General features: G+C 39.9%; 1 protein-coding gene across 1 annotated transcript in view; it reads right to left on the reverse strand.

The window, feature by feature from the left end:
- The window catches only part of WIF1 (WNT inhibitory factor 1), a 96,128-nt gene that overhangs the window by 15,466 nt on the left and 64,713 nt on the right, over positions 1-15,949 (reverse strand). The window contains exons 4-6 of the mRNA XM_055579727.1: positions 6,940-7,080; positions 5,953-6,048; positions 286-381 (exon numbers count right to left, since the gene is read on the reverse strand). Of these exons, the coding sequence (XP_055435702.1) occupies positions 286-381; positions 5,953-6,048; positions 6,940-7,080 (333 nt within the window). The remainder of the gene's footprint in view (positions 1-285; positions 382-5,952; positions 6,049-6,939; positions 7,081-15,949) is intronic.

The raw sequence follows: 15,949 nt of genomic DNA on the forward strand, positions 1-15,949 counted from the left end.
AGAGTGATGATATAGTAAATATACTTCTTTTAATTGAAACATATATATTACCATATGTAAAATAGATAGCTAGTGGGAAGTTGCTGTGTAACACAGGGAGCTCAAACAAGTGCTCTATGATGACCTAGAGGGGTGGGAAGGAGATTCAAGGGGAAGGGGATGAATGTGTACTTATGGCTGATTCACCTTGTTGTACAGCAGAAATCAACACAACATTATAAAGCAATTATCCTCCAGTTTAAAAAAAAAAAAAAAGGAAAAAGAACCATGTTCTTAGGAAGTTACCTTTATCACAATTGACTCCATAGAATCCAGGTGGACAGATGCAGAAACCAGGAGTAACACATAGCCCGCCATTCATACATCGTGGTGAGCAAAGGACTAATGGGGAGAGAGAATTCTAATTAAGGCCAATAGGGTTTTAGAAACAGGACCATTTTGGAAATGTCGATAATATAACAGGTCTACATTTTCAAGCTTTGTGGTTGACTCTAAAGGGGTTGCAGTATAACGATAGAAGTTTGCTATATTAAAATTATTTTGTGCAGTAAATAAGGTTATATTTTTAACCAATTTCATAGAAGAGAATTTTGGAATTGTTCCACTTGAATGGCTGATTAAAATTTTCCCAGAATCATTATTTTAAGTAAGATGTGGTCTTCTTAAGAAGTATCTTTTTCTGCCTTATTTCCTCAATTTTTCAATTTCAAACTATCTTCTGTAAATATCATTTTCTGCCGTATTTCCTCAATCTTTCAATTTCAAAATCAGTCCAGATGGAGCTCAGGACAAGATGGTGGAATAGAAAGACTTTGAGATCACTTCCTCTCATGAGAAGACCAAAATCACAACTGCTAAACAATCATTGATAAAAAAAAGACTGGAACGTACCAAGAAAGATATTCTACATCACAAAGACATAAAGAACAAACCACAACAAGACGGCAGGAGGGGCACATCCTCTACACAATCAAATCCCATACCCCCTGGGTGGGTGACCCGCAAACTGACAACAGTTGCAGAAGCTCTCCCACAGGAGTGAGAAGTCTGAGTCCCACATCAGCCTCCCCAGTCTGGGGGTCTGGCATCAGGAGGAGGCTAGACTTGAGTGCAGGAGCTCCACTGGACTGCAGGAAGCAGAGACTCCACTCTTGGAGGGCATACCTGGGCCTTGTGTTACCAAGACCCAGGGCAAAAGTAGTGACTTTACAGGAGCCTGGGCTAGACCTACCTAGTCTTGGAGGGTCTCCAGGAGAGGCGGGGGCAAGCTGTGGCTCACTCTGGGGACAAGGACACTGGTTAGAAGATTCAGGGAATTTTCACTGGCATGAGCTCTCTTGGAGGCCAGGCCAACATTTTGGCACCAAGACCGGAACCCACCCAACAGCCTATAGGCTCCAGTGCTTGTACACCTCAGGCCAAACAATAAACAGGGTAGGAACACAGCCTACTCATCAGCAGACAGGCTGCCTAAGGACTTCGTGAGCTCATAGCCACCTCATCTTGTTCAGTCACTAAGTCATGTCTGACTCTGTGACTCCATGGACTGCAGCACAGCAGGCTTCCCTGTCCTTCACGATTGTTTAAACTCATGTCTATGTCTCAATGATGCCATCCAACCATCTCATCCTCTGTCGCCTCCTTCTCCCCCTGCCCTCAATCTTTCTCAGCATCAGCCACCACTAGAGACACCCCTTGACACGGCCCTCCCCACCAGAGGGCCAACACCCAGCTTCACTCACAAGGCCCCTCCAAACAGGAAGCCTACATAAGCCTCTAGACCAGCCTCACCCACTGAGGGGCAGATAACAGATGCAAGAAAATCACAACCCCTCAGTCTGAGGACCTAGCCTAACCACAGCAGGCCAGACCCTACCCTGGGTGGGACCAACTGGGCCCCAGACCTGCAACTAGCAGGCTGACACAAGCTTTGGGACACCATGGAAACAATCCCACTTGCCATCACATCAAAAAGAATAAAATACATAAGAAGAAACCTATCTGAGAAGACAAAAGATCTATACTCAAAAAAAACTGTAAGACACTGACAAAAAAAAATTGAAGATGATACAGATGGAAAGATACACCATCTTCTCAGATTGGAAGAATCAATATTGTTAAAATGACCATACTATCCAAGGAAGTCTACAAATTCACTATTCAGTTCAGTTCAGTCACTCAGTCATGTCTGACTCTTTGCGACCCCATGAATCACAGCACGCCAGGCCTCCCTGTCCATCAGCAACTCCTGGAGTTTACTCTAACTCATGTGTATCAAGTCAGTGATGCCATCCAGCCATCTCATCCTCTGTCATTCCCTTCTCCTCTTGCCTCCAATCCCTCCCAGCATCAAAGTCTTTTCCAATGAGTCAACTCTTCTCATGAGGTGGCCAAAGTATTAGAGTTTCAGCTTTAGCAACAGTCCTTCCAATGAACACCCAGAACTGATCTCCTTTAGGATGGACTGGTTGGACCTCCTTGCAGTCCAAGGGACTCTCAAGAGTCTTCTCCAACACCACAGTTCAAAAGCATCAATTCTTCGGCGCTCAGCTTTCTTCACAGTCCAACTCTCACATCCATACATGACCACTGGAAAAACTATAGCCTTGACTAGACAGACCTTTGTTGGCAAAGTAATGTCTCTGCTTTTTAATGTGTGCTCTAGGTTGGTCATAACTTTTCTTCCAAGGAGTAAGCGTCTTTTAATTTCATGGCTGCAGTCACCATCTGCAGTGATTTTGGAGCCCCCCAAAATAAAGTCTGCCGCTGTTTCCACTGTTTCTCCATCTATTTGCCATGAAGCAATGGGACCGGATGCCATGATCTTTGTTTTCTGAATGTTGAGCTTTAAGCCAACTTTTTCACTCTCCTCTTTCACTTTCATCAAGGGTCTCTTTAGTTCCTCTTCACTTTCTGCCATAAGGGTGGTGTCATCTGCATATCTGAGGTATTTCTCCCAGCAAATCTTGATTCCAGCTTGTGTTTCTTCCAGCCCAGTATTTCTCATGATATACTCGGCATAGAAGTTAAATAAGCAGGGTGACAATATACAGCCTTGACGGACTCCTTTTGCTATTTGGAACCAGTCTGTTGTTCAGTGTCCAGTTCTAACTGTTGCTTCCTGACCTGCATAGAGGTTTCTCAAGAGGCCAGTCAGGTGGTCTGGTATTCCCATCTCTTTCAGAATTTTCCACAGTTTATTGTGATCCACACAGTCAAAGGCTTTGGCATACTCAATCAAGCAGAAATAGATATTTTTCTGGAACTCTCTTGCTTTTTCGATGATCCAGCGGATGTTTTGCAATTTGATTTCTGGTTCTTCGGCCTTTTCTAAAACCAGCTTGAACATCTGGAAGTTCATGGTTCACGTATTGCTGAAGCCTGGCTTGGAGAATTTTGAGCATTCCTTTACTAGCGTGTGAGATGAGTGCAATTGTGTGGTAGTTTGAGCATTCTTTGGCATTGCCTTTCTTTGGGCTTGGAATGAAAACTGACCTTTTCCAGTCCTGTGGCCACTGCTGAGTTTTCCAAGTTTGTTGATATTGAGTGCAGCACTTTCACTGTAATCCCTATCAAATTACAAATGGAATTTTTCACAGAACTAGGACAAAAATTTTTTAATTTGCATGGAAACACAAAAGACCCCTGGAACAGCCAAGGAAATCTTGAGAAAGAAAAACAGAGCTGGAGGAATCAGACTCCCTGACTTCAGATTATACTACAAGGCTACAATCATCAAAATAGTATGGTGCTTGCACAAAACCAGACACAGAGATCAATGGAACATGATAGAAAGGCCAGAAATAAACCTATGCACACCTATGGTCAATTCATCCGTGACAAAGGAGGCAAGCCCATGCAATGGAGAGAAGACAATCTCTTCAATAAGTGGTGCTGAGAAAAGTGGACAGCTCCATGTAAAAGATGAAATTAGAACATTGTCTAACACCATACACACACACAAACATAAAAATCAAAATGACTGAAGACCTAAAGATGAGACCAGATACTATAATACTCTTAAAGGAAAACATAGGCAGAACACTCTTTGACATATACTGCAGCAAGATCTTTTGGGATTCATCCCCTAGAGTAATGGAAATAAAAACAAAACCAAACAGGACCTATTTAAAGTTAAAAGCTTTTGTATAGTAAAGGTAACCATAAACAAAATGAGAAGACAAGCTGCAGAATGGCAGAAAATATTTGCAAATGATGTCACCAACAAGGGATTAATTTTTGAAGTGTACAAACAGCTCATACAGTTCAATATCAAAAGAACAAACAACCTAATCAAAAAATGGGCAGAAGTTCTAAATAGATGTTTTTCCAAAGAAGAGATAGAGGACTAATAGGCACATGAAAAGATGCTCAATATCACTAATTATTAGAGAAATGCAAATCTAAGCTACAATGAGATATCACCTCACACTGATCAGGCTGGCCATCATCAAAAATTCTACAAATAATAAGTGTTGGAGAGGGTGTGGAGAAAGAGGAACCCTCCTACACTGTTGGTGGGAATGTAAATTGGTTCAGTCTCTATGGAGAACAGTATGGAGGTTCCCAAAAAACTAAAAATAGAGTTACCATATGATCCTACAATCCCACTCCTAGGCATATCCAGAGAAAACCAGAATTTGAAAATACACATGCACCCCAGTGTTCACTGTAGCACTATATATAATAGCCAAGACATGGAAGTAACTTAAATGTACACTGACAGATGAATAGATAAAGACATGGTATACATACACACACAATGGAAAAATACTCAGGCATAAAAGAATAAAATAATGCCATTTGCAGCAAAATGGATGGACTTAGAGATTATCATACTAAGTGAAGTAAGGAAGGGAAAGACAAATATCATATGGCATGGCTTATCATATGGGATCTAAAAACATGATACAAATGAACTTATATGCAAAGAAGAAACAGACCTACAGACATGGAGAGCAAACTTATGGTTACCAAAGGGGAAAGGAGGCCCAGAGAGGGATAAATCTGGAGTTTGGAATTTATATATTTATACCACTATGTATAGAACAGATAATCAACAAGGACCTACTGTAGCTTAGGAAGCTATACTCAGTATTTTGTAATAACACATAAGGGAAAAGAACCTGAAAAAATAGATATATATGTATGAATAACTGAATCATTTTGCTGTACACTTGAAGCTAACAACATTGTAAATCAAATACTTCAATCCAAAAAATAAAAAAATAAATGCAAACAAGAAAAATTCTTATTTTTTTGAAGATGAAAAATATTTTGCTTATTCTTGTTAAATAAGTTCAGTCTATGTGAGCTTGTGGTTTATATACCTTTGTGGTTGAGAACTGGACACAACTGAAACACTAAGCATGCATCCAGTCATGGGATTAGTAAACATTTTCATGTTCATCTCTTTTTTTCGTATAACTTTCTTAGTAGTAATTTCACCGAAACAGATATATTTACTACACAAATGATCTTCATCCTCCCTTTTTTGCCTAGAGCACCTTCATAACTCAGGTGTAGACTTAATTGTGATTCAAGCTACTTTTATTTGGAGTAGATACTTTCAAATCGGTCACAATTCTCTTTTTAAAACCAATTTTAGTGGAGGGAGAAAAACTCAAAACTTTTGTAAGATTGTGCCAAAGCAGAGTGTATATAGTAGTGAGCCCGGGTGGGGGGATGGAGGAGAGTAAAAGTGGCCACAAAGAATGTAGACACTGAGCCAGTTTTCTGTGCCTGTCATCACATATTGGATTTAACAGAAAACCACTTCTAGAAGAAACACTTCCCAATAGCTTTCCTGTGGCTTTTTAAGGCTGCATGAATCCATATAATGTGACCAGAAAGATAATTTCAGGGGATGTGCTAAAAATACATGTGGGGCTCCTGTGTGACACCCATTTCACTAAGAAGCAAGCCAGGGAGCTGGCTGTCCGTGTTCTTTACCTTTCTCACAGTGAGGGCCGTAGAATCCATCAGGACATTCGCAGACCCGTCGTTCATTACAAAAGCCTCCATTTCTGCATCCTCCTGGGCACTCAGCTTCACCAAAGAGAAACAAGCTTTGTATGACACTTTTCAAAACATATTGAGTGAATTACGGGGAGCACGAGGAGTTTAGCGGTCACATTTTCCCCAGCACACCGATTGTAATCTATCGAATACCAATATTTCCACTTCATTCTCTCTACGTCACTTGTACTTTCTTAAGTTTTCAGGAAAATAAGACTTTGCTTCTCTCAATCCTACTTTTGACAGTTAAGGGGCTCGTGGAAGAAGGCAAAGCAAGCTTTATATTCTTCCTTCATCTCACCTATCAATTTACTGCACTGGACCTTCAATTCACACTGAGACAGAATGATGGATATTGCCCTCCATATTCATTGTCAGAGTGCGTAATGACTTTTTGGTACATCCCTAGGGCACTGAAAGCCTCCAGAGCTAAAATTCTGTGCTGGAAGAGCTTATATCAGAATAGGGAAGGGGACAGGCCTTCCCTTTCCCTGGTTACCCGGGCTGTGGTGGGAGGTAACTTTGCCTGGCAGAGATTGCTGGTGAGATGGCAGCGACCTGTTTTCCATGAAAGTCAGAAGGATAAAGTGTTTGGCAGCGGGTATGGGTAGTGGTAGTTGCTGGTGATGACTGGTGACCTTGCTATGAGGTTGAGGACTCCCAAAGACTATACTGGAAGAGGGGAGAAAGAGGTGGAAGACAGCATTTTGAAGGGTACTGGAGTCCCTAAAATTGTGAGTGGGGTCAAAGCAGAGCAAGTCTATCAGTACTATTACTGGACCCTGCACTTAGCAGCCCCTCCTCCCACTGGTGTGGTTATAATTATACAAAATAATTATCTAGCTAGCTAGCTACAATTTTTTTTGTCCAAATCACACCTGGAAGTTTTATGTCTTCTCTAGAATCACCATCACTGATTACCTTGTTGACATGTTTTAAAGAAGATGGCATTTTGAGGTGTCTGCAGGATGGTATTGCCTTCAGAATTCATGACAATCACATTCACTTCAAATGCTGCCACTCCATCTTGTTTGCCGAGACATGGGAAACCAACCTGAACAACTAAAGAAAAAAGAAGTATGGAGAAACAGTTTATCTAGTTGATTCCAGTTTTACAGACACCTCAGTAAGAGAGCAAAGAACAAAACAAAAATGTTCACATTCCGTTATTTGACATTCTTGTATCTCCACTAAAGTAAGAGCTATATTTTTATTATCTGGGCATTCTCTGCAGAACATATACATCATGCTGGGTAGAGAAAGAATTAATGACCCTCATTAATTTGTACCCTACTAATATAAAACTGAAGATATTCTGTTCATAGTCTGAACTTGTACCATCTTGAAAAAAAGATGGTAAAATTTTCTCTGAAAAGTAAAGGTGCAAACAGGTAGCATAGATTAATTAATTAATTAGGAAAAGAAACTGTATGAGCATCTTTACCAGCCTCCATATAATTCAAAAAGAGCTAAAAATCAACATTCCAGAATCCATTAAATAAAGCTCTATAAGCCACACCCCCACTGGTTTATTTTTACTCTCTATGCTTGAAAGTGACAAAATATCTCCTTTGGAAATACACCACAACTCAGACTAGACCCTAGTCACTGGACCGAGTTAATGAAGTTAGTATTTCCTCAGGCTAATTGTCAATATTAAGAAGTGTTCGTACCTCAGGAATTTAGAAGAGATTTCGCTGTGGTGAAATAATCTCACAATAGACTTATAACTAATGGTTTAGGTTCCTAAATAGGAGCTCCTTCTTTTCAGTGAGATGAACGATCCCTTGGGGTGTCTAGGTGTGACTCAGCAGAGAGTGGGAACTAACAGTGTTGCTGTACAGAGGAGGCGAGAGGGCCACCAAGTGTGAAGTACCCACAAGTCATTAGGTAGAAACGGGCTCAAGCCATTGGCTGAGAGGCTGACTACGTAACATTTCTGAAATACACGGGATTATCATCATATATCCACTGGGGAAAATTGATCCACTAGATTCTAGTTCCTCCTTTTGAATAGAAGAAATATTAATAAGAGACTGAAATTCTGTTTCATTTTGTTTCTGTATGGCAGGTTATGGTTATTGCCAAGCTTGGGAAAATCATACCACGCCAAGAAAAATACTTTCCTTTAAGAGTTTTTTTAAACCTTCTCCCTAGGTTTATAAGAAGAAATGAGCTAGAAACTGATCTTCTCTTACTGATGTTATCTTTTCTGTAAGGCACTGCACACCAGCTGGTCATAAAATCTTCTTAACATGCTTGGCAACCGAAAACCTACTCTCAAGGCTTTGGCATTGTCAGTGTTCATCACTGTGCCCTTCTCCAAATAACATGAATTTCTTTCCTGAATCTTGAGATCTGACCATTGCAAACAATCAATTAAATGGGGAGGGGGGGTTGGGGGTGGGGACAGTTTAAAAGAACTAAAAAGAGAAAAAACCAAAATTGTTTCTGAAGTTCCAAAGTAAAATTGTCCCCATTGAAAACCTTGGTTGAATGAAATCTTATATATGAAAATGTAAGTTTACAAAACACTAAAATCCATTGTAGGGATTTCCATTTCAAAAGGAGGTGAAGGAGCTGACAGGTAATTTCTTTCAGTCATTAACGCTACAACGCATTTTCACTTTGTTCAGATATAAAGTGTTTCTCTCATGACTCTTGCGCAGATGGGTAGGCCAGTAATTGCCCTGAGGCATAAAAACATGGAAGAACCTAAAAGATAGAACTTTCAGAATCTTCCTTACCACATCTTTCAGGTTTATCTTTTTCTTGGACCTTACTGAGCCTCTACTTTGTAGCCCACCTAATTCTCTTCAAGGCACTTCAGAGTTTTTTTAGCTTTCAAAATCTTGGTATGGAAGAGAAGATCCTTGTATGCAAACTCATCTTCATTTCTATTTATCAGCATTGTCAAGTTGCAAAACATATCTTAGATATCAAATATCAAAACATGTCTTATAATATGTATGGGAAATTCCATTGAGAATAATTACTAGTTTGTCCATATTTCCAGATGTGCTAAAAGCAAACCATTTACAAATCTAAGTTATGACTACATGTCCACATGCTCCAGTCATCAGGGGGTCTTCTAGACAATTTGGAAGGTTCTCATGTAAATGTGTGATTAGTTAACATAGCCTCTAAGTTCAGTGTAGGTACCAAGATGCACAGAGTTCCCTGGCCTTAAATATGAGTGTCAGTCACTTAGTTGTATCCGACTCTTTGCCATCCCATGAAGTATAGCCCACCAGGCTCCTCTGTCCATGGAATTCTCCAGGCAAGAATACTGCAGTGGGTAGCCATTCTCTTCTGCAGGGGACCTTCCTGACCCAGGGACAGAACCCAGGTCTCCTGCATTGCAGTCAGATTCTTTACCATCTGAGTCACAATAGTCCCACCTAAACAATATGTCTCTGAGCAATCCCAGGGAAGAAAAATGAGGATATAAAGTCCAACAGAAAGAAAACATGCCATAAGTAACTTCTTTAGAGTTTTCAAGACGAATTTTTCCCTTTAAATGGATAAATACAAATTTGAGTCAATATACAAACAGTTCCCAGTGGCACTAGTGGTAAACAATCTGCCTGCCAACGCAGAAGAAGCAAGAGACTCAGTTCGATCCCTGGGTCAGGAAGATTCCCTGGAGTAGGCAATGGCAGAGTTGGACACAACTGAGCACACACAAAGAGTTCATCCATTCAGTAAATACTTACTGATGTTACCATGTGACACCGCTCTAAGCAGTGGGGGTGCTTTAGCAAACAAGACAAAAACCCCAGGCTTTTGTGGCACTGAGGTCTCAATGATTTATTTTGGAGATATTTTGTGACAGTTAAATATTTCAATCATTTAAAACATATAGAAAAATAAAGCAAACATTGACACATGTTTAAAGCTACAGACTGGTTAGAATTCAAAGTAGCTGCAATGTTTGAGTCTGCAACTACTGGATTCTTTGGGTCTCAACTTTTATAACCTAAGTTCAATTTGCCTGTATTTTAACTTCACAACAGATGCATAAATGTCTTCTGAGCATATTGTCTAATGCTTAAAAAGGATCAGGTGGAGAATTGCACTTGCTGTGATCCATTGATTTGGATGGATCACGTGGTTTAGTTAAACTTCTCAGGCCTCAGTCTTCTCCTTTAGCCATAAGACCAATAATACTACTACTAAAATAGTTTTAAAAATATTTTCTTTTGGTGTGGGAAGACCTGTAATTTGAAAGGTTAAAACTGTAATATTACTGTTCACCATGAAACATGTCTTTCATTTTAAAAAGTCATTTAAAAAAACTCACACATCTAGCATAGTTCTGCAAAATTATGCCAACTGCAAATAGAGGAAAATAAAGTCTTTTATATTTTTGATTAGGAAAACCTGAGGCAATCTTGGCAGAAAACTAAAGATGTGACATCTTCATCTTCTCAGTAAATCAATAGAAAAGAATTATTTTACCAATCTAAAATTATGCTCAATGAACATTATTATAATACGAAGTATTTTCTATCTTCATCATGTAAAGATCTGATAAACTCTAGGTTTAAAATTATGCTTATTTTACTTATATATTTGTAATTTCAACCTGACAAATTCAACTTCCAGTGAAAGATGAACACATGAAAAATCCTCTCACCCTAGGTAAAAATATTTTCCCATATATATTCACCTCTTTTGATATAGGAGGCATATAAACATAACTGTTATGTTAACCTCAGTACAGAATGATTTGAAAGGAACTAGGAAATAATGTTCAGAGGTTAGGAGATACATAGTTTATGAGTTTCAATAAATTCACTTTTAAAGTAAAAGTAGAAATTAATGAAAGATGTATAAATTGTGCTAATTACACTTGCCCACTTTTCAGTTTTGAAATGTGAAATAGAAATTAAAAAAAAAAAAAAAAAGAAATTTTATTCCTTTTCTGCAAATTCTACTTGTCCTGTTTTCTGTTTATAAATTTTACCTGTAAGACCATTCAGGTAATAAGAATTATAATTGAACACCTTTTTAAACATATTTCAAAGAATTTTGCTTAGAAAACAAAATCTGACTTTAGTTAGCCTCATTTTCAGGGACTTGTATATAACCTGTGCTCAACTCAAAATAGATTTCTTTCAGTTCCCAAACATGTGGTGCATGTCTGCAGTACCTGACTCTGCACGCCTATCCTGCTGCCTGGAATGTTCTTTCTCCTCTTTTCTGTCCCGTGTTCTTCTGCTCACCACTCAAAACCCAAATTAAACAGCACTTGTTCTCTGTAGGTTTCCCTAACACCCCACCGCTGCCGCTGATGACATCATTTCACATATACCTCTGTATACAACTGCATTATAATCTAATGATTTGATTATGATTCTGCATCCCTTGCTAGGCGTCCCAGGTGGCTCAGTGGTAAAGAATCCACCTGCCAATTCAGGAGATGCAGGTTTGATCTCTAGATCAGGAAGATCCCCTGGAGAAGGAAATGGCAACCCACTCCAGAATTCTTGCCTAGGAAATCCCATGAACAGAGAAGCCTGGTGGGCTACAGTCCATGGGGTCACAAAAGAGTCAGACATGACTAAACCTCTAAACAACAACAAACAACAAATCCTTTGCTAAGAATGTGATTTTCAAAGGGAAGGACCATATGGTATGTGTTTTTATAACCTCAGCACCTAGTACATTGTCACAAACTAGGCACTGACAGTAACAAAGATATACCTTATGGGAGACACATCCATATACCTTTACACACACAGACACACACTTGCACAAATACATGTGCACACCTGCACACATACACAGACAGAGACAGAAATACCCCTGAGGCAGTGGGAGACAGAGTACAATATGAACAATGTGCACTCAGAAAAAACACACGCATAAAGAAAAAGACCTCAAAGGGAGAAACAGCACAGGCTCTCTATTTCCAAGGAATAACAGAAATGTGAAAGTTACCATGTGCTTTTGCAGCAATAAGCCTATGAGTAGAGAGCCACTTTTACCAAAAGCTAGATGGAAATGAGGCCAGATGTTGTGAATTCCAGTGCCATCTAGGCTGTATAATCGAGACCAGGGTAAATTACAACAACTCAGAAAAACTCAAGTAGATTGAACATAACTCACATGGCATTCAAGTACACACTGATGTGCCACCAACTGCACACAAACTATCTCTTCTATAGACGTAAACAACAAACTTATTCTGATTAAATAGTTCTTCTACACTGAGACAGGCACAGTGCTCACACAGCCTCAGCCTTGGTCATGCAAGCCACTGCCTCCCAACAAAGGAAGAAATGAGAAAGGCAGGCTAGGTCAGAGCTCATCCTCAATATCACATGATTATATGCTGCTCCATGAATATAAATCATTCAACACAAGTAGTCATCCGTGCTCCACGCTGTGCTGACAGCCATTCATTCTCCCAGCAATACTTACTGAGCATCTACTCTGGGCTTCACTTTCTGCTCAGAACGGGGGTCACCGGGAAGAAGATGGTCCTCCCAGCATTAACACCTATTTGACAGTTCCTACTCATTGGATTCCTGATGGTCTTGGTTGAGAAACATTCCTGCTGCCTTGGTTTCATGGGATGACAGAGACAGTGTTCCAACAGGCCAAACCTTGGCTTGATGGAAAATGTTTTTTGTTATCCAACTCAGGTATTTTACTGAACCATCCAGTTTGTATTTCCTCTTTTTGTTCCCTTCTGATGCCAGAAGGCAGGCACTTCCTAACTGTTAAAGATCAAGAGTTTTCTATTTCATGCAATGCTTAGGCACATAGGAGTCTGTAGGAGAAAAGAACACCTTAGCAGCTTGAAGATATTAAACAGACCAGCAGAGTAACGAATGCTACCTGGATGCTTAGGAGCAAGACACACTGATTTGATTACTTTTTAATAATTCAAGTTACCCTCATTGCTCAGGCTGGGGGTACTGAGCTTAATGAGGCAATGAATAATGCCCTGCAATGGACTAAAATTCCCATAAACTTCCTGCACCTGCATTTCTGCAAAAAAATCCTACATCTGCTTCCAAAAACCTACTTTGGCCACCTCATGCGAAGAGCTGACTCATTGGAAAAGACTCTGATGCTGGGAGGGATTGAGGGCAGGAGGAGAAGGGGATGACAGAGGATGAGATGGCTGGATGGCATCACTGACTCAATGGACTTGAGTCTGAGTGAACTCCGGGAGTTTGTGATGGACAGGGAGGCCTGGCGTGCTGCGATTCATGGGGTCGCAAAGAGTCAGTCACGACTGAGCAACTGAACTGAACTGAACTGAAGGAGGGGAGGTTATCTGTATAAAGTGTATGTGTGTGCGCATGCACACACATGCATGAGTCACTTCATCCCAGAAGGTTTGTTCTTTTTAGTCTCACCTTGTCTAATGCATTATCCACTTTCCCCTCTACATTTGATTTATAAAGATTCTAAATTATCAGTAAGTGATGTTTTCTCTAAATGTAACCAATTGAAATATATACTCAAAGCCTTACAGTTTCAACATCCCAAGAAGTAGATTTTCAGTAAGCTTTTTTTTTTCCAGCAGACACAAAAAATTAATAAAGCTGGGAAGATTTTGGAGACAAGCATTTGATTAGAAATCCAAAGATACAAGATTAATTTAAGTTGAACAGGTGTCACTGTGTAATTAATTTAATTAATGCATTTTCAAAGGGTTAAATGAGTTTGCAGTTCTTTAATAACAGAAAAAGATGCAGGAAAAATTCAAAAATATAAAATGGAAATTGAGAGACATGTTGTATATTTATCTTATTCCTGATCACTTCTTAAAAGATCAAAAAATATCAAGAAAAATTTTATAGAAAATTATATTTGACCAAAAAAGAACATCAACTGACATGGCACAAAACTGAGTAACACCCTATTCTAAGAATTTGGTGGTCATATTCTAAGAACTTTCTTGTCTCCATGATGCAGCGGTATGCAATAGTACAAGCACAATCATCTGAGCAGAACTGGGGTTTTCCTGTATTTGGAAAGGGATATTCACATCCTTGAAGCTATAAACCTCAGGTGAGTGTATCTCCAGAACCCAAGGCCTTTTCCTTCATGGGAACTTCCATCTCGATTGGAAGCAAATCCTCTGAGAGGGCCATGAGTCATAGCAGCAGCATTGTGATGACCCACGAGAAACTCAGATTCACTCTTCCTGTCTATACTCAGATGGGCGCCTATGCCAGAAAATTAGAAAAACTCTGTGCTTATTTAATCCCCAACTCTTACAGTGCTGGGATGCATCAATACAGATACATTTGGAAATAGTAGATAATCACAACCTGAAAATGGACTCTGTAAGGGTGCCTGATTTCCTGTTTCACCAATTTAAATGAGCTCCTTAGGGAGGAAACCATAGACAAAATGAAAGGGCAACCTATGGACTGGGAGACAATATTCACAAATGATGTGACTGACAAGAGGTTCATCTCCAAAATATGCAAAAGGTTCATACAGCTCAATATAAAAAAAACGAACAACCCAATCAGAAAATAGGCAGAAGATCAAACAGATATTTCTCCAAAGAAGAGATACAGACAGCCAACAGGCACATGAAAAGATGCTCAGCATCACTAATTATTAGAGAAACACAAATCAAAACTATACCACCTCACATTGGTCAGAATGGCCATCATTAAAAAGTCTACAAATAATGAATGCGATCCATCACAAATGAAAAGATAGTTTTGACCACACAGGATTTTAAACCCTCCTCAAAAAAAAATAAAACATAAATGATAAGTTGAAAAAAACTACAAATACTTTACAGTGATGCCGGGAGCCAGCGTGAGGAACTCTGCTCGTGGCAAAGGTCATGAGGAAGGAGGCTCGGCATACGCAAAGGTGGGATTGAGCCTCAGGAGTCCCCCTGGAAATTCTCAAGCATCTACCCCCAAAACCAGAGTCTGCCTACTTTACTGCTTTGTGCTCTCACCTACACCTCTGACTTTACGGGGGGCTGTCCCCCACCACCTCTCTCTCTCTGAAAAAGAGTTAACTTACAGCTCCAGTTAATAAAGTTCCTGGACGTGACAAGACTGTTTTAGTTCACAAACTCCTTTGGAAGTTCTCTAGCCTGCCTGAACAGGTTCTTCAGGCCACTTGTGATTGTTCACAGCCTCCCAACCGTGAGATGCACGAGATGTTCTAAACTTTCTAAATACAGATTCTTTTGAGCAGTTAGAAGATTATTAGTATAGTATAGTGGGTTGATTAGAAATTATATTGGTGAAGGGTTTTCATTTATTGGGCCAATGTCTGCTGCTAAGTTTCCATATCCCTTACCTACTGTGTCCCTGGGAGTGTATTGATTAATATAGTTGGTGTATAGGAATGTAAGTAGTAGCTTTAATGTTTGTAACCTTGGACCCTTGAGTTAATTCTTTTCTTGTTATAGCCCACCACACTTTTGCCCTATAGGAATGCAACTTTATCTAATGCTTTCAGAGGGTGGCGCCTGACTTTAGAATAATCACCTTTAGAGAAAAATAAGTTTTCTGAAGAAAGGGTCATAAAATGTTAACAGGCCTCCTGGCCAGAAAATGATGTAAATCACCTAAACTTTTGCATATAAGTTTGCAGGAAGAAAGCCTGGCTTTGATAAGGATCAAGGACTGCTGACCTTGCATGACTCTACCCCTCCCCCCATTATCCTCTATGCACAACTTAAGGTATAAAAACTACTTTGGAAAATAAAGTGCGGGCCTTGCTCACCTAAGCTTGGTCTCCCCATGTTTTTCTTTCTCTCACCTTCTGGCTGAATTCCCATCTGGAATGTGGAGGCTCGCCAAGCCTACTAATTTTGCCTGGGCTTCTAAGATCTGACTGGGGAGGCCTTAGTGTCTCCTCTCCTTCGGGAGAATGGGAGGATGCCTGCAGCCTACGTAGGTAGTGCAAACTCCTTGTCTTGGAGTTT

The sequence above is a fragment of the Bubalus kerabau genome, chromosome 1, assembly GCF_029407905.1.
Source record: "Bubalus kerabau isolate K-KA32 ecotype Philippines breed swamp buffalo chromosome 1, PCC_UOA_SB_1v2, whole genome shotgun sequence".
Lineage (NCBI taxonomy): Eukaryota > Metazoa > Chordata > Mammalia > Artiodactyla > Bovidae > Bubalus > Bubalus kerabau.